The following is a 22,273-nucleotide window of genomic DNA, read 5'->3' as shown; positions in this document are numbered from 1 at the left end:
CAGGAAGGGGAAACTTTATTGACACATTCCTGGGGTCAGATACATCACATGATCACACTGACAGAACCACAGGCACATAGACACAGGCAACAGAGCATGCACAATGTCGGCACTAGTACAGTGTATATCCACCTTTTGCAGCAATGCAGGCTGCTATTCTCCCATGGAGACGATCGTAGAGATGCTGGATATAGTCCTGTGGAACGGCTTGCCATGCCATTTCCACCTGGCGCCTCAGTTGGACCAGCGTTCGTGCTGGACGTGCAGACCGCGTGAGACGACGCTTCATCCAGTCCCAAACATGCTCAATGGGGGACAGATCCGGAGATCTTGCTGGCCACGGTAGTTGACTTACACCTTCTAGAGCACGTTGGGTGGCACGGGGTACATGCGGACGTGCGTTGTCCTGTTGGAACAGCAAGTTCCCTTGCCGGTCTAGGAATGGTAGAACGATGGGTTCGATGACGGTTTGGATGTACCGTGCACTATTCAGTGTCCCCTCGACGATCACCAGTGGTGTACGGCCAGTGTAGGAGATCGCTCCACACACCATGATGCCGGGTGTTGGCCCTGTGTGCCTCGGTCGTATGCAGTCCTGATTGTGGCGCTCACCTGCACGGCGCCAAACACGCATACGACCATCATTGGCAGCAAGGCAGAAGCGACTCTCATCGCTGAAGACGACACGTCTCCATTCGTCCCTCCATTCACGCCTGTCGCGACACCACTGGAGGCGGGCTGCACGATGTTAGGGCGTGAGCGGAAGACGGCCTAACGGTGTGCGGGACCGTAGCCCAGCTTCATGGAGACGGTTGCGAATGGTCCTCGCCGATACCCCAGGAGCAACAGTGTCCCTAATTTGCTGGGAAGTGGCGGTGCGGTCCCCTACGGCACTGCGTAGGATCCTACGGTCTTGGCGTGCATCCGTGCGTCGCTGCGGTCCGGTCCCAGGTCGACGGGCACGTGCACCTTCCGCCGACCACTGGCGACAACATCGATGTACTGTGGAGACCTCACGCCCCACGTGTTGAGCAATTCGGCGGTACGTCCACCCGGCCTCCCGCATGCCCACTATACGCCCTCGCTCAAAGTCCGTCAACTGCACATACGGTTCACGTCCACGCTGTCGCGGCATGCTACCAGTGTTAAAGACTGCGATGGAGCTCCGTATGCCACGGCAAACTGGCTGACACTGACGGCGGCGGTGCACAAATGCTGCGCAGCTAGCGCCATTCGACGGCCAACACCGCGGTTCCTGGTGTGTCCGCTGTGCCGTGCGTGTGATCATTGCTTGTACAGCCCTCTCGCAGTGTCCGGAGCAAGTATGGTGGGTCTGACACACCGGTGTCAATGTGTTCTTTTTTCCATTTCCAGGAGTGTATATTCTTGTCTACATGTTCTGAGATGCGGTTAAGGATCATTCTTTCTAAGACTTTATAGAGCTGACAGAGCAGGTAGATAGGCCGAAAATTTTTAGGGTCTGTGAGGTTTTTTCCAGGTTTTGATATAGCTACTATATTTGCCTTCCGCCAAGTCTTGGGGATTTTCATTTCAAGAACACATTTGTTCATCATATCTAGTAACCACCGTCTGGTAACAGGTCCGAACATTTTTATTTGTTCTGGGCGTAGATCATCTATGCCATCGGCTTTATTAATTTTCATTATGGAGATGGAATCTTCTAATTCTTTCAGAGTAAAGGGGGTGCCTAGGTGGTCTTTTTCTTGAGTGCCTCTCTGTAGTTTCTTTCTTGGGTGCTTCCTGTTGATTTTATCATTAAGTAGAAGTTGATTTGCTATTTGATTTGGTGTGACCTTATACAAATTTTGTGTATTAGATGAGGGGTCGTTATTGATGTTTTTAAGGAGTTGCCAGGCATTTCGGCTATTCTGTTTCATGTCTAAGTTTGTGATTAGATTACACCATTTCATTGTTCTTGAGGCTCATATATCCTGGAGGAGTTCTTCTCCTGCCATAGTTGTTTCCTCTGAAAAAGGGTTTTCCTCGAAGAGCTGTTGGTAATGTTCCAGAAGAACCTTTGAGTTTCCGTAAAGTCCAGGGATATAACTAGTTCTGCAGCCTCGGGGGATATTTCTTCGGGAGACAGTTTTAACTAATTCAATGAAAGTGTCATATTTTTCCGGGCTAGCATCAAGGTTCTGCACCTCTTTGTCAAGTTCTTCAGAGAATTTGTCCCATAGGGCACGTTTAAAATTAAAACGTCTTTGGAAATGGGTGGTTGCTGGTTTAACAACTGCTTCGACCAGACATAATATAGCTCGGTGCTGTGTATGTGGGAGGGGTTCTCCCACATCCTTCCTGGTTTGATGTGTTACGTTTTCGCTGACAAAGATGTTATCTTTGATGAAAGTCTGTTTTGAATCGATGCTGAGAATCTGGGTAAAAAGCTTTTGTACATTGAAAAGTTTTTGTGTCGTTGATAAATGCTGAAGAGACAATAGTTCATTGCATTTCTCCTGCTCCTTTTGTTCTGAATTGTAACTACGGCGGTTACTGAAACCTGTGATCTACGACAGGAATGTCGTTGTGACTAACATCATGAGTTGCGGAATGAAATACCTTTATTCTCTTTCGGTTTCAGTCTACGTAACTATTTTCAGGTACCTGAAAGTATGCACGAAAGAAACGTTCGACAGCAGACGTAATTACTGTAAAAAACCTATGAGAATACTTGGAAGTTTCATGGTAACATATTCACGAAAGTTGAAATTCGTATCTGTGTTTTAGTTGTGTATCATTGTAAGAGACTGGATAGACTCAGTTTGTAAGACTGTATGTTTTCAACACTTATACGCTGAATGTACAATACTCATCGATGAAGACATGAACATTGCAGAATGAAGTATAGTAGTCATCTTTACGCCATACATGTAAGAAACACACTTCTTGCAACCAGATGAAACTACTGGCTAGAGTTTGTGGTATACTGAAAAATATCATGGGTAGTATACACACATAGTATTGCTTCATCATACACCTTTACTCTTCTGACTGTAACTGATCGTTTACGTTTGCTTCACACTTAAATTTGAGTAAACTCGACAGCAATCACTAGAGACTATCTACATATCTCTAAATCTATTAGTGATAACTTGTACATTAAAACATGAAAATAGATAGTAGCTATTATTTATTTGAAGTCATTATTCTCAGAAAACGTTAAAGCTTTTACCTGAAACAGTACAGATCACAAACTCGTTGTTATACAAAACTGTCATATCAATGGCTAAGGTATCGTAATGTATTAGTTTTCTACTCTGAGATCGCTGGCAATGAAGAGACAGCTGTATGCATTTCAAAACAAAACAAAGATGCTTCATTACATCGGTATAGAAAGATTCTAAATTCCTTCATTCTGCTAGTAATTCTATTAGTTTCTTTTTGTGGCGCCTCAGTAATTCCTCTGTCACTCGAAGGTCTTTTCCTAGCCGTTTCTTGAAACTTTTCAGGTACTTTTTTGGCATATTTCAGAAAGATATTCATTTTATCTGTTTATGATCCACGTATCCAGTACGTTAAGGCAACTATGGACAATTTTTAATGCTTAAATCAGCACAGATGTAAGCTCGACGAAAATATATTGAGACGTCCATATCGTACGACGGAAAGGCGAAATGGTAATACTCCATTGACGAGTTGTGTTGATTGTAGTTTGGAGGTAGGAAAATGCCGCTGGACAGCATATTAAAGGACTTCTGCTTGAGAACGCATTATTCGGCCTCTGAGTTGCACATTATTGTGAATAAACTGAGCAATGCTCATCATATGGCACACTTAGTGGGATATGTTGTGGAATAGTAGAGTATGTGCGCTGGCCGGAGGGTGGGGAACCTCCGGCGCATGCGCAGGCCGTGGTACAGTAGAGTATATGCGTTGGTTAGTCGGTGGGAAACCTAGTGCGCATGCGCGCGGCGCAGCTCGGCAGGGCTCCGAAAGGACTCGAGCGGAGTCCGTCCCGCGAGGAGCTATTGCGTGTAATTTTAATGCAATCTCCCAAATGGCCGGCGATTACTTGACCTCGTGCCAAGGGCCCATTCAACGGCCCCGGCGCAGGTGTGCTTGGAAGCTAGGCCACAGTCCCTACGCCCGCGAGCCTGGCCTATCACAAGGTGCACAGCGGGCGAAAGATTTACCTCCGTTTTCAGCTCCTGCACACAACAACACCGTTATTTTATGCAGCCATCGCAAATCCAGAAGTTTTTGTAGTGCTCACTGATTTGTTATTTCCATTTCGTTTTAAAGCGGCACTTTGAATAACTCATCAGGCACTGTTTTCAATAATTTTCTACATCATTCGGGCGATACCTGTCATATGCAGACAAAAAAATCTTCGTATCTGTAAAAAGACAGCTGTTAACTGACATCTACGTCTACGTCTACACCGATACTCCGCAAGCCACCTGACGGTGTGTGTCGGAGGGTGCCTTGAGTACCTCTATCGGTTATCCCTACTATTCCAGTCTCGTACTGTTCGTGGAAAGAAGGATTGTCGGTATGCCTCTGTGTGGTCTCTATTCTCTCTGATTTTATCCTCACGGTCTCTTCGCGAGATATACGTAGGAGGGAGCAATATACTGCTTGAATCCTCGGTGAAGGTATGTTCTCGAAGCTTCAACAAAAGCCAGTACCGAGCTACTGACCGTCTCTCCTGCAGTCTTCCACTGGAGTTTATCATCTCCGTAACGCTTTCGCGATTACTAAATGATCCTGTAACGAAGCGCGCTGCTCTCCGTTGGATCTTCTCTATATCTTCTATCAACCCTATCTGGTACGGATCCCACACTGCTGAGCAGTATTCAAGCAGTGGGCGAACAAGCGTACTGTAACCTACTTCCTTTGTATTCGGATTGCATTTCCTTAGGATTCTTCCAACGAATCTCAGTCTGGCATCTGCTTTACCGACGATCAACTTTATATGATCATTCCATTACAAATCACTCCTAATGCGTACTCCCAGAGAATTTATGGAATTAACTGCTTCAAGTTACTGACTGCTATATTGTAGCTAAATGATAAGGGATCTTTCTTTCTATGTATTCCCAGCACATTACACTTGTCTACATTGAGATTCAATTGCCATTCCCTGCACCCTGCGTCAATTCGCTGCAGATCCTCCAGCATTTCAGTACAATTTTCCATTGTTACAACCTCTCGATATACCACAGCATCATCCGCAAAAAGCCTCAGTGAACTTCCGATGTCATCTACAAGGTCATTTATGAATATTGTGAATAGCAACGGTCCTACGACACTCCCCTGCGGCACACCTGAAATCACTGTTACTTCGGAAGACTTCTCTCCATTGAGAATGACATGCTGCGTTCTGTTATCTAGGAGCTCTTCAGTCCAATCACACAATTGGTCTGACAGTCCATATGCTCTTACTTTGTTCATTAAACGACTGTGGGGAACTGTATCGAACGCCTTGCGGAAGTCAAGAAACACAGCATCTACCTGGGAACCCGTGTCTATGGCCCTCTGAGTCTCGTGGACGAATAGCGCGAGCTGGGTTTCACACGACCGTCTTTTTCGAAACCCATGCTGATTCCTACAGAGTAGATTTCTAGTCTCCAGAAAAGTCGTTATACTCGAACACAATACGCGTTCCAAAATTCTACAACTGATCGACGTTAGATATATAGGTCTATAGTTCTGCACATATGTTCGACGTCCCTTCTTGAAAACGGGGATGACCTGTGCCCTTTTCCAATCCTTTGGAACGCTACGCTCTTCTAGAGACCTACGGTCCACCGCTGCAAGAAGGGGTGCAGGTTCCTTCGCGTACTCTGTGTAAAATCGAACTGGTATCCCATCAGGTCCAGCGGCCTTTCCTCTTTTGAGCGATTTTAATTGTTTCTCTATCCCTCTGTCGTCTATTTCGATATCTACCACTTTGTCATCTGTGCGACAATCTAGTGAAGGAACTACAGTGCAGTCTTCCTCTGTCATGGTGGCAAATGGTAGACTGCTCAATGGTCAGACCGCGCACACTGTTCATGATAGGTGGCTGGAGCTGCCAGACCCGCCTTTCACATCTCAGTACGTCAGCCACAGCCGAACGTCGTCTCTACGCAGGGCATTCTATAAATTATTCTACCGCGGAAGTCTTGGCTGTGAAGTCATCCTTCTGCTATTCAGTTATCAAGGAATCTGTCGAACACGTTTGTGAAATCTCTTATGAGACGCGATGCTGGCTTTCAACACAACCACGTTTGTCAACATATATTGATCACAAAACGGAAAGTGCAAGTGATATATGCGATGTGACAAATGCAGCTTGGATGGCCGTACCACAGGATGCCATTCACGCCATCAAGCAAGGCCGGCCCTGTGGCTACTAAGCAGCAGGACAAGTGCTGAACTGAGGTAACTCAAAGGCTACTCATTTCTGCAGAACATACTAATGAAAATATCCTGTCAATATGAACGTCCTACCTCTTGTCGTTCAAGGTGTTCTTTTTTTCTGGACACGAGTGCAATAAAGAGGTGTTTCAGTTGCCAAGTAATGTGCTGCCATCTGACACGACACGGCTCAACTACAGACCTCATTCACTAGTCTGCGAGAAAGATCCCGTAATGCGACGTGTGCTACGCCTCCGTTCTCAAAATACAAGGTTGGTTGGTTGGTTTGGGGAAGGAGACCAGACAGCGTGGTCATCGGTCTCATCGGATTAGGGAAGGATTGGGAAGGAAGTCGGCCGTGCCCTTTCAGAGGAACCATCCCGGCATTTGCCTGGAGTGATTTTAGGGAAATCACGGAAAACCTAAATCAGGATGGCCGGACGCGGGATTGAACCGTCGTCCTCCCGAATGCGAGTCCAGTGTCTAACTCAAAATACAAGTTTTGTGTAATTATACAAATCGTATTCTGTTCGTCTGATACACTAGAGATGTTCTTGTAGTGCTATTGCGCAAGGACTCGCGGTGTGGCTTTCGAGTGCGCTAGCTTTGGTTCACCGTGTATAGAGAACAAGAGAGTTCCTCTCTCAGCCACCTGGAGAGGGAGAGGAAGAGAAAACCATGCGGCGTCATACGACGGAGAACGCTCTCCACTCAGTCGATTGACTGACGACTCAAAAACAGAAATAAAAATTTTTACTGGCGCGACTGGTGTTGAGTTTAACGCTGCGAGGGACAGACCCCGTGGTTCAGTGCGCCACCTCCGGCTGGATGCGTTAGGAGTCGCCCGGGGCGCAGCAGTCGCCTCACCGTTAATGGTCGAAACCACTTATCGCCTGCAATTACGTTAATTAACTTCTCAGCCTCTCTCGGGCGCCCGGAAAGGGAAAGAGAGAAAAATAAATGGGATCTGAGGATCGGAGCCATTTCTTTCCTCCGCGGATCACAAAGGGCGTGAGAAGACGGCGGCTGAGGCGGAGCCGCTGCAAGCCGACAGCGGAATGGATCGCTGCGCCGGCGCGGAGGCCGCAAGAAAGCACGGCGCTCCGGCACCCGAAATCTGGCAGGGAGAGGCTAACCCGGCGAAAGCCGCCAAGACGAGGACAGCTCTTATCTTACAGACACGGGCAGCAAAATCTCCATTACGAGTATTGCAGATCAATTCTTTACGCACACGAAGAGTTGTGTGCTATTGACAAGGGATTTCAGGCCGATACCGTATTTCTTGATTTCCAGAACTCGATACTGGAGCACACAAGCGGCTTGTAGTGATTTTGCGTGCCTACGGAATATCGTCACAGTCGTTCAAATGGTTCAAATGCCTCTGAGCACTATGGGACTTAACATCTGAGGTCATCAGACTCCTAGAGCTTAGAACTACTTAAACCTAAGGACATCGATTCGAACCCACGGTATAACCACTCATTACTACTACAATACAACTTTACTATTATTGCTAATCAAAAACCGAAGCAAAGAACACTTTCGCATATACTTACTGTACATATTATACAGGGCTATTACAAATGATTGAAGCGATTTCATAAATTCAATGTAGCTCCATTCACTGACATATGGTCACGACACACTACAGATACGTAGAAAAACTCATAAAGTTTTGTTTGACTGAAGCTGCACTTCAGGTTTGGTTCAAATGGCTCTGAGCACTGTGGGACTTAACTGCTACGGTCATCAGTCCCCTAGAACTTAGAACTACTTAAACCTAACTAACCTAAGGACAGCACACAACACCCAGCCATCACGAGGCAGAGAAAATCCCTAACCCCGCCGGGAATCGAACCCGGGAACCTGAGCGTGGGAAGCGAGAACGCTACCGCACGACCACGAGATGCGGGCACTTCAGGTTTCTGCCGCCAGAGCGCTCGAGAGCGCAGTGAGACAAAATGGCGACAGGAGCCGAGAAAGCGTATGTCGTGCTTGAAATGCACTCACATCAGTCAGTCATAGCAGTGCAACGACACTTCAGGACGAAGTTCAACAAAGATCCACCAACTGCTAACTCCATTCGGTGATGGTATGCGCAGTTTAAAGCTTCTGGATGCCTCTGTAAGGGGAAATCAACGGGTCGGCCTGCAGTGAGCGAAGAAACGGTTGAACGCGTGTGGGCAAGTTTCACGCATAGTGATGTGAAATATTCAGTGTTTAAACCTCCTCTACCAAGAAACGTGCCAGAACTGCGAGCTCGCATCAACAATGCTTTCGAACTCATTGATGGGGACATGCTGCGCCGAGTGTGAGAGGAACTTGATTATCGGCTTGATGTCTGCCGAATCACTAAAGGGGCACATATGGAACATTTGTGAATGCCTAAAATAACTTTTTGATTTTTTGTATGTGTGTGCAAAGCATTGTGAAAATATCTCAAAAATAAAGTTATTGTAGAGCTGTGAAATCGCTTCAATCATTTGTAATAACCCTGTACATGCTATGCATACTATATATACTATAAAGTATGGCAGGCCACGCCCCACAAAAAAGAGATTTCCGGCAACTTCCCCCAAATATCTTAAATCTATCTATTTCTTTAAACTATTATTTGTGATCAGTGTTTGCAACTCGGTACGATCATGAAAGTCGACAGACATCCCAAACGGTTGAAACTGGTTATGTAAACGTCATACGAGTAATGACGTCACAGAGACGTGTCACCAAGTTGAGCGTAACGTTTCCCACAGAAGGAAAGGTGCAGCGATTGATTTGAAGACAGAGTGAAAACCAAGTTTATGTTGCTTGAACTAAAAATACCAGAGATGCCGTTAGTAGTAAGGCTACCCAGATAAAATACTTCCTAAATTTTCCCAGTACCGAAATTTTGTTTCCCAAAAATTTCCCCAAGGTTTCAGTTTCTGCAAAAGTTCTCCCCGAAAAATATTTTTCCTCAAAATTGCGGAGAAAACAATCTGAAGTCGCTGAGTGTTCACGCCAGACGTTATCATGGGCTGCAGTTAGACCTAAGAAGATCCCCAGATTTATCTTTTGCTGCTCAAAGCCACTTTGGAAGAGTGTTGCTATGTTTACTCCTGTTCCTTACAGACTCCTCCTGGCGTAAACCGACACTGCTCTACGGGGACGTGTTTGTCGATGGCCGAGTAGATTCTGTTACGAATGAGCCTCTCCAGGATCATGAAAGTGATTCTAACGAGAGCAGTGGAGCGGTATATTCTCTGTTCTCTCTGAGGTTTTGGACGGATTAAATAAAAGGTTGCGAACGCTAGGTGTTTTCTTTGATTTAACGAAGGCTTTTGACTGTGTTGACCACAAAATATTACTGCAGAAGTTGGACCATTATGATGGAGTAAGGGGAGTAGCTTACAATTGGTTCGTCTCTTACTTTAAAAACAGAAAGCAGAAGGTAATTCTCCGCAATATTGAGAGTGGTAGTGATGTTCAGTCCCAATGGGGCACTGTTAAGTGGGGCGTTCCCCAAGGGTCGGTGCTGGGGCCACTGCTGTTTCTTATTTATGTAAATGATATGCCTTCTAGTATTACAGGTGATTCAAAAATATTTCTGTTTGCTGATGACACCAGCTTGATAGTGAAGGATCTTGTGTGTAATATTGAAACAGTAACAAATAATGTAGTTCATGAAATAAGTTCGTGGCTTTTGGAAAACAATTTGATGCTAAATCACAGTAAGACTCAGTTTTTACAGTTTCTAACTCAAAATTCAACAAGAACCGATATTTTGATCAGACAGAATGGGCATATTATAAGCGAGACGGAACAGTTCAAATTCCTAGGCGTTCGGATAGATAGTAAGCTGTTGTGGAAAGCCCATGTCCAGGATCTTGTTCAGAAGCTAAATGCTGCTTTATTTACCAATAGAACAGTATCTGAAATAAGTGACACTTCAACACGAAAAGTAGTCTACTTCCCATATTTTCATACGCTTATGTCGTAGGGTATTATTTTTTGGGGTAATTCTTCTGATTCAAAAAGGGTATTTTTGGCTCAAAAACGGGCTGTTCGAGCTATATGTGGTGTAAGTTCGAGAACCTCTTGTCGACCCCTATTCAAAAATCTGGGAAGTCTGACATTGCCCTCACAGTATATATTTTCTTTAATGTCGTTTGTTGTTAGCAATATTAGCCTATTCCCAAGAGTTAGCAGCTTTCACTCAGTTAATACTAGGCAGAAATCAAATCTGCATGTAGAATCCACTTCCTTGACTCTTGTGCAGAAAGGAGTGCAGTATTCTGCTGCATCCATTTTCAATAAGCTACCACAAGAACTCAAAAATCTTAGCAGTAGCCTAAACTCTTTTAAGTCTAAACTGAAGAGTTTGCTCATGGCTCACTCCTTCTAGTCTGTCGAAGAGCTCATGGAAGAGCTAAAAAATTAAGCAAATTCCAGTGTTACATTGTTGATTGTCTTCATTTAAACTTACGACTTGTCACCTGAATATGTTTTTTTTATATTTCATTTTATCTGTTTCTAATATCGTGTTATAATTTCATGTATTGACTCGTTCCATGACCATGGAGACTTCTCCTTAATTTGGTCCCACGGAACAATAAATAAATAAATAAATAAATAAAAAGTATTCAACTTCCGAGGGCTCTCTGTTCGGCTTTATTACAGCAATGATCTTTGTTTTGTTGGAGAGAGGTGGCGGATTACCTGTCACTGAGATACTCGAAAAGAAGTTGTTCAGCTGTTAGAAAGTAGCAGAACTTCTGTGCAACAGCAAATCTAGGTTTTCGTATTCTTCGTTAACTTCTATGCCGTCTTCCAGTTGAACAGCTTCCGTAGTAGCAGTGTACTGCAAACTGCTATCCGAATGGTCTAGCCGCATTGCCGATGCGGCTCGCCAGTCGCTATAAGCCAGAGACGCTACTAGAATGGGGAAACTCCCCATCGCACCCACCCCCTAAGATGGCGCAGTGGATAGACCGTCAAAAACTAAACACAGATCAAGCACGAAAACAAGAAGAAGGTTTACTGAACTGTGAAAAAAGAAGCAAAATAGAAACAGTGACTGGTCCAATCTCGAGACGTGCAACATCGAGCGAATCAGCGTAGTAACGGAGTGGCTATGTGGTGACGGTCTCAGACTACGACGGGAGAGATCCGTTCAAATCTCCGTCGTGCCCCTACATGTTTCACAAAATTATGAAATATCCGTCCGGTCATTGAGGTGTCTGTTCGCTATATTCAAATTCGAGTCTGTGTCGTGGTGCAACGACCGTCTGCAACAGCGAGGTGTAACGAAGGGAGTTCCAGAGAAGCATACGAGGTCTGTTCATGAAATTATGGAACGTTGTCCACAAAAATCTTCTACGCTTACCTTTTACTTATTGTGCATCGTCTCCTTCGAAATACTCGGTTCCACAATTGATACGCCGCTCCCAACACTGTTTGCACTCCCAGAAGCAATTTTGGCTGGATCGCGCCAAGCGCCGTCTGCGAGGTTATCTTGTCTATCGTTGCAAACCTTCGTCGCTTCAGCGGGGTTTTGAACTTTGGAAATAAAAAAAAGTGTCCGTAGGGGCCATGTCTGTACAGTACGGAGGATGAAGCAGCACAGTGATTTCGTTCTTTGTGCAATAGTCACTCTGATTGTTGCCAGCATCATATTTAAAGTACCAGGGAAGCAGATTGCTAGCCTTACTTGCCCCGAGTCCCATTGGGTTTTACCCCTAACGGCTGAGGGACTAACCGGTGGATTTGGTAGTCTTTGCCGTATGAGCACAAAGGTGACCACGACTCAGAATATGTCCGAGATGCCCAGCCTTATTCCGAAGTAACTGGTATCCCGACTGTCGGGACCACTTACTTGGTCACTCATACGTTGCCCGTGGTTCATGAACTAGGACATGACTACAGGAACCCACACCATGAACCACTAGCTAGGATGATTGTAGGTACTAGTAGATGGGAACAATGGCAGGATGGTGTCCACAATGAGGAAATCAAAGAAAAACTGGGAATGAACTCTATAGATGTAGCGGTCTGGGCGAACAGGCTTAGATGGTGGGGTCATGTTACACGCATGGGAGAAGCAAGGTTACCCAAGAGACTCATGGATTCAGCAGTAGAGGGTAGGAGGAGTCGGGGCAGACCGAGGAGAAGATACCTGGATTCGGTTAAAAATGATTTTGAACTAATAGGTTTAACATCAGAAGAGGCACCAAAGTTAGCACTGAATAGGGGATCATAGAGGAACTGTATAAGGGGGGCTATGCTCCAGACTGAACGCTGAAAGGCATACTCAGTCTTAAATGATGATGATGATGATGATGATGATGCAATATCACGCACCAAAGGGGATGAATGCGCAGGTGCGATACCGTCATAAAAGAGCCATGAATTGTCTTGCCACATATCAGACCATTTCCTTCTCACATTTTCCCACGGGCGTCAGAACACGTCCATCGACTAACAGTTTGTCCTTGTGGCACGAATTCATGATGAACTAATCCCTCAAAGTTGAAGAAAACTATCAGCATGGCTTCGACATTTTAACTCAACTGGCGAGCTTTTTTTGGTCTCGGAGAACCTTTCCCGACCCACTGTGAAGATTAAACCTTGGTCTCAACATCATAACGGTAGATCCACGTCTCATCGCCAGTCACGACCCCCTTAAGGAATATCTCAATGTCATTTGCTTGATCTAAAAGCTCTTCGCAGGTTGAGTGGCGAAGGTTTCTCCGGTTTGACTCTTGAGCCGTGGGACGAACTTGGAGGCAACACGATGCGTTTCAAGATGCTGTGTCAGGATTTCAGGACACGATCCAACTGAAATTCAATCTCACTGACAGTCATTCTTCGATTGTCACGCACAATTCGGTTGACGTTCCTGAAATGAGCGTCGTCGGTAGACGTCGAAGGGCTTCCTGGTGTCCTGAAAGAGGGTCATCTTTAACTTCCGTCCGGCCCTTCTTAAACCGTGGGAACCATTCGTAACACCGAGTAGGACTTAAGAACTCATCATCATAGGCCTCCTGCATCGTTTGGCGTGTCACCGTAAAGCTTTTCTTAAGTTTCAAGCTCCTCTAACTCTGCCACCTCGAAATTCGGAAAGTGTGCGACACAGCGTTCTACTCAATACAGCACTGAACAATAACTAAAAGACATGCAAAAATGATACTTCCGGCAGTTACACATTAAACACTGGCGTCTGGAGGGATGCCAGTCGCGTTTCGCTCCAACGCACCATTGTCGAGAAACTACGAATATTACGAAATTTTTGGAACAGACTTCTAGGCCAGTACCACATGTTATGATTCTTATGTTCCATTTCGAAAGTTTTGACTCTTGAATTCCCTTGCTGTAACATACACTCACCGAACTATCAGTTTAATAAGTCACAGCTGCAAAATACTAACACGAATTCTTTACAGACGAATGGAAAAACTAGTAGAAGCCGACCTCGGGGAAGATCGGTTTGGATTCCGTAGAAATACTGGAACACGTGAGGCAATACTGACCTTACGACTTATCTTAGAAGAAAGATTAAGGAAAGGCAAACCTACGTTCCTAGCATTTGTAGACTTAGAGAAAGCTTTAGACAATGTTGACTGGAATACTCTCTTTCAAATTCTAAAGGTGGCAGGGGTAAAATACAGGGAGCGAAAGACTATTTACAATTTGTACAGGAACCAGGTGGCAGTTATAAGAGTCGAGGGACATGAAAGGGAAGCAGTGGTTGGGAAGGGAGTAAGACAGGGTTGTAGCCTCTCCCCGATGTTATTCAATCTGTATATTGAGCAAGCAGTAAAGGAAACAAAAGAAAAATTCGGAGTAGGTATTAAAATCCATGGAGAAGAAATAAAAACTTTGAGGTTCGCCGATGACATTGTAATTCTGTCAGAGACAGCAAAGGACTTGGAAGAGCAGTTGAATGGAATGGATGGTGTCTTGAAGGGGGGATATAAGATGAACATCAATAAAAGCAAAACGAGGATAATGGAATGTAGTCGAATTAAATCTGGTGATGTTGAGGGTATTAGATTAGGAAATGAGACACTTAAAGTAGTAAAGGAGTTTTGCTATTTGGGGAGCAAAATAACTAATGATGGTCGAAGTAGAGAGGATATAAAATGTAGACTGGCAATGGCAAGGAAAGTGTTTCTGAAGAAGAGGAATTTGTTAACATCGAGTATAGATTTAAGTGTCAGGAAGTCATTTCTGAAAGTATTTGTATGGAGTGTAGCCATGTATGGAAGTGAAACGTGGACGGTAAATAGTTTGGACAAGAAGAGAATAGAAGCTTTCGAAATGTGGTGCTACAGAAGAATGCTGAAGATTAGATGGGTAGATCACATAACTAATGAGGAAGTATTGAATAGGATTGGGGAGAAGAGAAGTTTGTGGCACAACTTGACCAGAAGAAGGGATCGGTTGGTAGGACATGTTCTGAGGCATCAAGGGATCACCAATTTAGTATTGGAGGGCAGCGCGGAGGGTAAAAATCGTAGGGGGAGACCAAGAGATGAATACACTAAGCAGATTCATAAGGATGTAGGTTGCAGTAGGTACTGGGAGATGAAGAAGCTTGCACAGGACAGAGTAGCATGGAGAGCTGCATCAAACCAGTCTCAGGACCGAAGACCACAACAACAACAACAACAACATACACTCATGGTCATAAATCAAGGATAATTGCAGAATGTGTTGTCACACATCGTGGCACTGGCGCTAATAGCAAAGTCACATAGGGAACACACATGGTATTGGTGATAAGTTAAGAAAACCGTCGCGAAACACATGTGCTACAAAACGCCACTGTTTCCTGCGCATCTAATCTGGCATCAGTGTGGGATATGATTACCATGCACACGTACACAGGCCGCACAACGGGTTGGCATACTCTGGAGTAGGTGGTCGAGTAGCTACCGGAGTATAGCCTCCCATTCTTGCACCAGTGTCTGTCGGAGCTGCTGAAGTGCCGTATGGGTTTGAAGACGTGCAGCGATACGTGGACCGAGATCATCCCAGACGTGCTCGATGAGGTTTATGTCTGAAGACCACTCCATTCGCGCGATTTGTTCTGTTTCAAGGTACTCCTCCACGATGGTAGCTCCATGGGGCCATGACCGGCCGGGGTGGCCGAGCGGTTTTAGGCGCTACAGTCTGGAACCGCGCAACCGCTACGGTCGCAGGTTAGAATCTTGCCTCAGGCATGGATGTGTGTGATGTCCTTAGGTTATTTAGGTTTAATTAGTTCTGAGTTATGGGGGACTAATGACCTTAGAAGTTAAGTCGCATAGTGCTCAGAGCCATTTGAACCATTTGATAGGGCTATGCGTTGTCATCATTCAGGAGGAAGGTGAGACCCACTGCACTCCTGAAAAGACGGACATACTGGTGCAAAATCACGTCCCGATGCACCTGACCTGTTACAGTTCCTCTGTCAAAGACATGCAGGGGTGTACGTGCACCAATCATAATCCCACCCTACACCATGAAACCACGACCTCCATACAGGTCCCTTTCAAGGACATTAAGGGGTCGGTATGTGGTTCCGCGTTCACGCCAGATGAAAACCCGGCGAGAATCACTGTTCAGAGTATGCCTGGACTCGTCCGTGAACATAACCTGCGACCACTATTCGAATGACCATGTACTGTGTTCTTGACACCAGACTTCACGAGCTCTCCTGTGACCAGGGGTCAGTGGAATGCACCTTGCAGGTCTCCAGGCGAATAAACCATTTCTGTTCAGTCGTCTGTAGACTGTGTGTCTGGAGACAACTGTTCCAGTGGCTGCGGTAAGGTCCCGAGCAAGACTACCTGGCCGTCTGCGGGCATTGATGGTGAGATATAGGCCTACTGGTGGTGTTGTACACTGTGGACGTCCCGTACTCTAGCGCCTGGACACGTTTCCTGTCTGCTGGAATCGTTGCCATAATCTTGAAATCACAATTTGTGCCACACGGAGGGCTGAGCTACGACCTGCCGTGTTTGACCAGCCTCCAGTCGCCCTAGTATTCTACCCCACATAACGTCATCAATATGTGTCCTTTGAGCCATTTTTAACATAGTCACCATTAGCACCTCTGAAAACGTCTGCACACTTACTCGCTGCACCGTACTCTGACATGCACCAACAAACCTCTGCGTATGTGGACTGCTGCCAGCGCAACCGTGCGACGACCGCAGGTCAAATGCACAGCATGGTCATACCCTGAGGTGATTTAAACCCGCAAACCGCCGACCAGAGGGTTGTTTCACCATGTATCAGCATTATTATTTATGAGCATGAGTGTAGTTCACAGTCTATGCGCCGTCTCGCCTACTCTCACTATTCATTACATTTATTTGAGACGGTAATACATTCTTTACCGAGCGAGGTAGCGCAGTGGTTAGACACTGGACTCGCATTCGGGAGGACGATGGTTCAATCCCGCGTCCGGCCATCCTGATTTAGGTTTTCCGTGATTTCCCTAAATCGCTCCAGGCAAATGCCGGGATGGTTCCTTTGAAAGGGCACGGCTGACTTCGTTCCCCAATCCGACGAGACCGATGACCTCTCTGTCTGGTCTCCTTCCCCAAACAAACCAACCCAACCCAATACATTCTTACCATATGACTCATATTCTTTAACCAATGTATAGTACGACAGTTGCCGAGACTATAGAAGGAGATCGTTTGCGTCGATGACAGGACGGTAAGTTCATAATTTTGTGGAAAAAAAAAAAAAGAAAAAGAGTCGAGAGAGCTTTGAACAAGGATCTCCCACTTCGCAGTTCTACGCCGTAACCATGCAACCAGTATGACACTGTTGATCTTACACTAATACCCATTAAAATTGGTATACCACGAAGATGACGTGCTACAGACGGGTAATTTAACCAACAGGAAGAAGATGCTGTGATATGCAAATGATTAGCTTTTCAGAGCATTCACACAATGTTGGCGCCGGTGGCGACACCTACAACGTGCTGACATGAGGAAAGTTTGCAACGGATTTCTCATACACCAACTGCAGTTGACCGGCGTTGCCTGGTGAAACGTTGTTGTGATGCCTCGTGTAAGGAGGAGAAATGCATGCCATCATGTTTCCGAGTTCGATAAAGGTCGGATTCTAGCCTATCGCGATTGCGGTTTATCGTATCGCGACATTGCTGCTCGCATTGGTCGAGATCCAATCACTCTTAGCACAATATGGAATCGGTGGGTTGAGGAGGGTAATGCGGAACGCCGTGATGGATCCCAATGGCCTCGTATCACTAGCAGTCGAGATGACAGGCATCTTATCCGCATGGCTGTAACGGATCGTGCAGCCACCCTGAGTCAACAGCTGGGGACGTTTGCAAGACGGCAACCATCTGCACGAACAGTTCGACGACGTTTGCAGCAGCACGGACTATTAGCTCGGAGACCATGGCTGCGGTTACCATTGACGCTGCATCACAGACAGGAGCGCCTGCCATGGTGTAATCAACGCCGAACCTGGGTGCACGAATGGCAAAAGGTCATTTTTTTCGGATGAATCCAGGTTCTGTTTACAGCATCATGATGGTCACATCCGTGTTTGGCGACATTGCGGTGAACGCACTTTGGAAGCGTGTATTCGTCATCGCCATGCTGGCGTATCAACCGGCGTGATGGTATGAGGTGCCATTGGTTACACGTCTCGGTCACCTCTTGTTCGCATTGACGGCAATTTGTTACGACCCATGGCTCTACCTTTCAATCGATCCCTGCGAAACCCTACATTTCAGCAGGATAATGCACGACCGCATATTGCAGGTCCTGTACGGGCCTTTCTGGATACAGAAAGTGTTCGACTGCTGCCCTTACCAGCACATTCTGCAGACCGCCAATTGAAAACGTCTGGTCAATGGTGGCCGAGCACCTGGCTCGTCACAATACGCCAGTCACTACTCTTGATGAACTGTGGTATCGCGTTGAAGCTGCATGGGCAGCTGTACCTGTAGAGACCATCGAAGCTCTGTTTGACGGAATCCTCAGGCGTATCAAGGCCGTCATTACGGCCAGAGGAGGTTGTTCTGAGTACTGATTTCTCAGGATCTATGCACCCAAATTGCGTGAAAATGTAATCACATGTCAGTTCTGGTATAATATATTTGTCCAATGAATACCCGTTTATCATCTGCATTCCTTCTTGGTGTAGCAATTTTAATGGCCAGTAGTGTAATTCACTTGATGTTGCCCATCTTGAGCTTGGACCGTTCACTGTTTCTATTTTGCTGCTTTTTTTTCACAGTTCAGTACAATTTCTTCCTGTTTTCGTGTCTGACCAGTGTTCAGGTTTTGACGTGCTATCCACGGGGCATTTTACGACTAAATCTGAGAGGGGTACGATTTGGCGTTTCCCTTGTAAGGAACCGCTCACGGCGGTTCCCAGTGGGGAAGTGCTCCGTCAGCTGCCGCAGCCGCCAGCCGCGTGATAGCAACCGCACCTCTACATCTACATCCACATCTACATTTATACTCCGCAAGCCACCCAACGGTGTGTGGCGGAGGGCACTTTACGTGCCACTGTCATTATCTCCCTTTCCTGTTCCAGTCGCGTATGGTTCGCGGGAAGAACGACTGTCTGAAAGCCTCTGTGCGCGCTCTAATCTCTCTAATTTTACATTCGTGATCTCCTCGGGAGGTATAAGTAGGGGGGAGGAATACAGGGTGATTCAAAAAGAATACCACAACTTTAAAAATGTGTATTTAATGAAAGAAACATAATATAACCTTCTGTTATACATCATTACAAAGAGTATTTAAAAAGGTTTTGTTTTCACTCAAAAACAAGGTCAGAGATGTTCAATATGGCCCCCTCCAGACACTCGAGCAATATCAACCCGATACTCCGACTCGTTCCACACTCTCTGTAGCATATCAGGCGTAACAGTTTGGATAGCTGCTGTTATTTCTCGTTTCAAATCATCAATGGTGGCTGGGAGAGGTGGCCGAAACACCATGTCCTTAACATACCCCCATAAGAAAAAATCGCAGGGGGTAAGATCAGGGCTTCTTGGAGGCCAGTGATGAAGTGCTCTGTCACGGGCTGCCTGGCGGCCGATCCATCGCCTCGGGTAGTTGACGTTCAGGTTACATAACTAACCTTTTTCGTAGGACTCTCCATACAGTTGATTGTGGAATTTGCAGCTCTCTGCTAGCTCTGCGAGTCGATTTTCCTGGGCTGCGAACAAATGCTTGCTGGATGCGTGCTACATTTTCATCACTCGTTCTCGGCCGTCCAGAACTTTTCCCTTTGCACAAACAGCCATTCTCTGTAAACTGTTTATACCAACGTTTAATACACCACCTATCAGGAGGTTTAAGACCATACTTCGTTCGAAATGCGCGCTGAACAACTGTCGTCGATTCACTTCTGCCGTACTCAATAACACAAAAAGCTTTCTGTTGAGCGGTCGCCATCTTAGGATCAACTGACGCTGACGCCTAGTCAACAGCGCCTCAAGCGAACAAATGTACAACTAAATGAAACTTTATAGCTCCCTTAATTCGCCGACAGGTAGTGCTTAGCTCTGCCTTTTGTCGTTGCAGAGTTTTAAATTCGTAAAGTTGTGGTATTCTTTTTGAATCACCCTGTATATTCGATACCTCATCCAGAAACGCACCCTCTCGAAACCTGGCGAGCAAGCTACACCGCGATGCAGAGCGCCTCTCTTGCAGAGTCTGCCACTCGAGTTTGTTAAACATCTCCGTAACGCTATCACGGTTACCAAATAACCCTGTGACGAAACGCGCCGCTCTTCTTTGGATCTTCTCTATCTCCTCCGTCATTACCTCCCTTTGCTGTTCCAGTCGCGTACGGTTCGCGGGAAGAACGACTGTCTGAAAGCCTCCGTGCGCGCTCTAATCTCTCTAATTTTACATTCGTGATCTCCTCGGGAGGTATAAGTAGGGGGGAGCAATATATTCGATACCTCATCCAGAAACGCACCCTCTCGAAACCTGACGAGCAAGCTACACCGCGATGCAGAGCGCCTCTCTTGCAGAGTCTGCCACTTGAGTTTGTTAAACATCTCCGTAACGCTGTCACGGTTACCAAATAACCCTGTGACGAAACGCGCCGCTCTTCTTTGGATCTTCTCTATCTCCTCCGTCATTACCTCCCTTTCCTGTTCCAGTCGCGTATGGTTCGCGGGAAGAACGACTGTCTGAAAGCCTCTGTGCGCGCTCTAATCTCTCTAATTTTGCATTCGTGATCTCCTCGGGAGGTATAAGTAGGGGGGAGCAATATATTCGATACCTCATCCAGAAACGCACCCTCTCGAAACCTGACGAGCAAGCTACACCGCGATGCAGAGCGCCTCTCTTACAGAGTCTGCCACTCGAGTTTGTTAAACATCTCCGTAACGCTATCACGGTTACCAAATAACCCTGTGACGAAACGCGCCGCTCTTCTTTGGATCTTCTCCATCTCCTCCGTCAACCCGATGTGGTACGGACCGCTCGCACGGAGCAGCGCCAGTTGCAGGCACAGGTACTCACCGGCGACCTCGAGCGTGGCGTTGCGCGACTTGGCGACGCCGGCGGCGTTGCGCGCCTCGCACCAGTAGACGCCGGCGTCGGAGTCCTTGCGGCCGTGCACGACGCGCAGGAAGAAGAGCGAGCCCGTGGGCAGCAGCACGCGGCTGGAGCGCGCGTCCGCCGCCGACGTGCGCACCGGCTCGCCGTCCTTGAACCAGGCGATCGTGGGCTCGGGCTCGCCGTCCGCCTTGCAGTTGAGCGTGGCCGGGTCGTGGCGCGGCACCGTCGCGTCCGTGGGGTGCTCCGTGATGCGCGGCGGCCGCAGCGGCAGCCCTGGCAACACACACACACACACACACCTTACCTTCTGTGCCGAGCGCACATTATCTACCTGTCATCGTGACCCATCACTCGTCTTAAGGGGCTCCGGAATCATCCCGTCAGAGCGGGTCCTCGCGGGAAGTCACCTGCATAAAATACCGAAATTAGCAGACAAGGTCTTGGCGACAGGACCGATTTCGTCCGCTCATTTGAATTTGACATTGAATTTTATGTAAGTGGCTCTCGTTGCCAGCCAGTGGCACTAAGACGGAAATCCAAACCGATAAGATATCGCGGTGCAGGTTGCTCTTATAAACGACTCAACTTCCTGATGGAGTAATACGCATCATGCTAACAACAGAAACAGACAAAAAATGTAAATGAAAACAATTCACCCTTGTTGAGGATGTGTGTATGGCCGGCCGGTGTTGCCGAGCGGTTCTAGGCGTTTCAGTCTGGAACTGCGCAACCACTACGGTCGCAGGTTCGAATCCTGCCTCGGGCATGGATGTGTGTGATGTCCTTAGGTTAGTTAAGTTTAAGGGGCTCCGGAAAGGATCAAAAATCATGAAAAGTTCAATTTTTACTTTTTTGCGTTTTTTGAATCTGCAGACTGTTACCTTTTAATAGATATATAATTTATTCAATTCCGAAGACTACAACTATTTTTAAATTTTTTTTTGAAATGTGTTCTACATGGGCGTGACCCACTGTGGCGCTGTTAAACTGCTATCAAATGGTGTTATTATTAACGTCCGTGTTCATCAGGTACATTTTAGTGATGTGAGATAAAGTATGTGTTGTGGCTAACCTGTGATGGTTCAATATATATCGCTGCTGTGATTGTCGATTGTTTCATGTTTATTTACTCTGTTGTTATCTCGAAAATATTCGTAATTAATTCTGTTTTTTGAGTCTCTGTTTTGTTGAAGTATAATAATGAGTAAAACTAAAGTTATTAGAAATCCTCTGAAGGCTTTTAAGAAAAGGAGAAATGTTGGAAAGCCAAAGGTATGTGTTATTACTGTAAATAATAACATCCTAACATGGTACGAGCGATGCTTGCTTTAGACAAGGAACGCCTTCCGCCTGCAGACAGCCCTGTA

At 46.3% G+C, this 22,273-nt stretch overlaps 1 protein-coding gene across 1 annotated transcript; it reads right to left on the bottom strand.

The window, feature by feature from the left end:
• Window positions 1-4,101: 4,101 nt before the first annotated feature.
• On the bottom strand, window positions 4,102-21,244 carry LOC126142869 (roundabout homolog 2-like). Its single transcript, XM_049915293.1, has 3 exons — window positions 21,238-21,244; window positions 20,868-21,179; window positions 4,102-4,169 (listed from the first exon to the last, which is right to left on the bottom strand). The coding sequence occupies exons 1-3, from the start codon at window positions 21,242-21,244 to the stop codon at window positions 4,102-4,104; spliced, it is 387 nt and encodes a 128-aa protein (XP_049771250.1).
• Window positions 21,245-22,273: the final 1,029 nt, after the last annotated feature.

The sequence above is a fragment of the Schistocerca cancellata genome, chromosome 1 (genome assembly GCF_023864275.1).
Source record: "Schistocerca cancellata isolate TAMUIC-IGC-003103 chromosome 1, iqSchCanc2.1, whole genome shotgun sequence".
Classification (NCBI taxonomy): Eukaryota; Metazoa; Arthropoda; class Insecta; order Orthoptera; family Acrididae; genus Schistocerca; species Schistocerca cancellata.
The sequence above is the reverse complement of the archived record's forward strand: the minus strand, read 5'-3'. Positions and strand labels throughout refer to the sequence as shown.

Coding starts and splice junctions, on each gene's coding strand:
- LOC126142869 (XM_049915293.1), bottom strand. Junction 4,170..20,867: donor CGCCACGCTCGAGGTCGCCG/GTGAGTACCTGT, acceptor TGTTGTGTGCAG/GAGCTGAAAACGGAGGTAAA.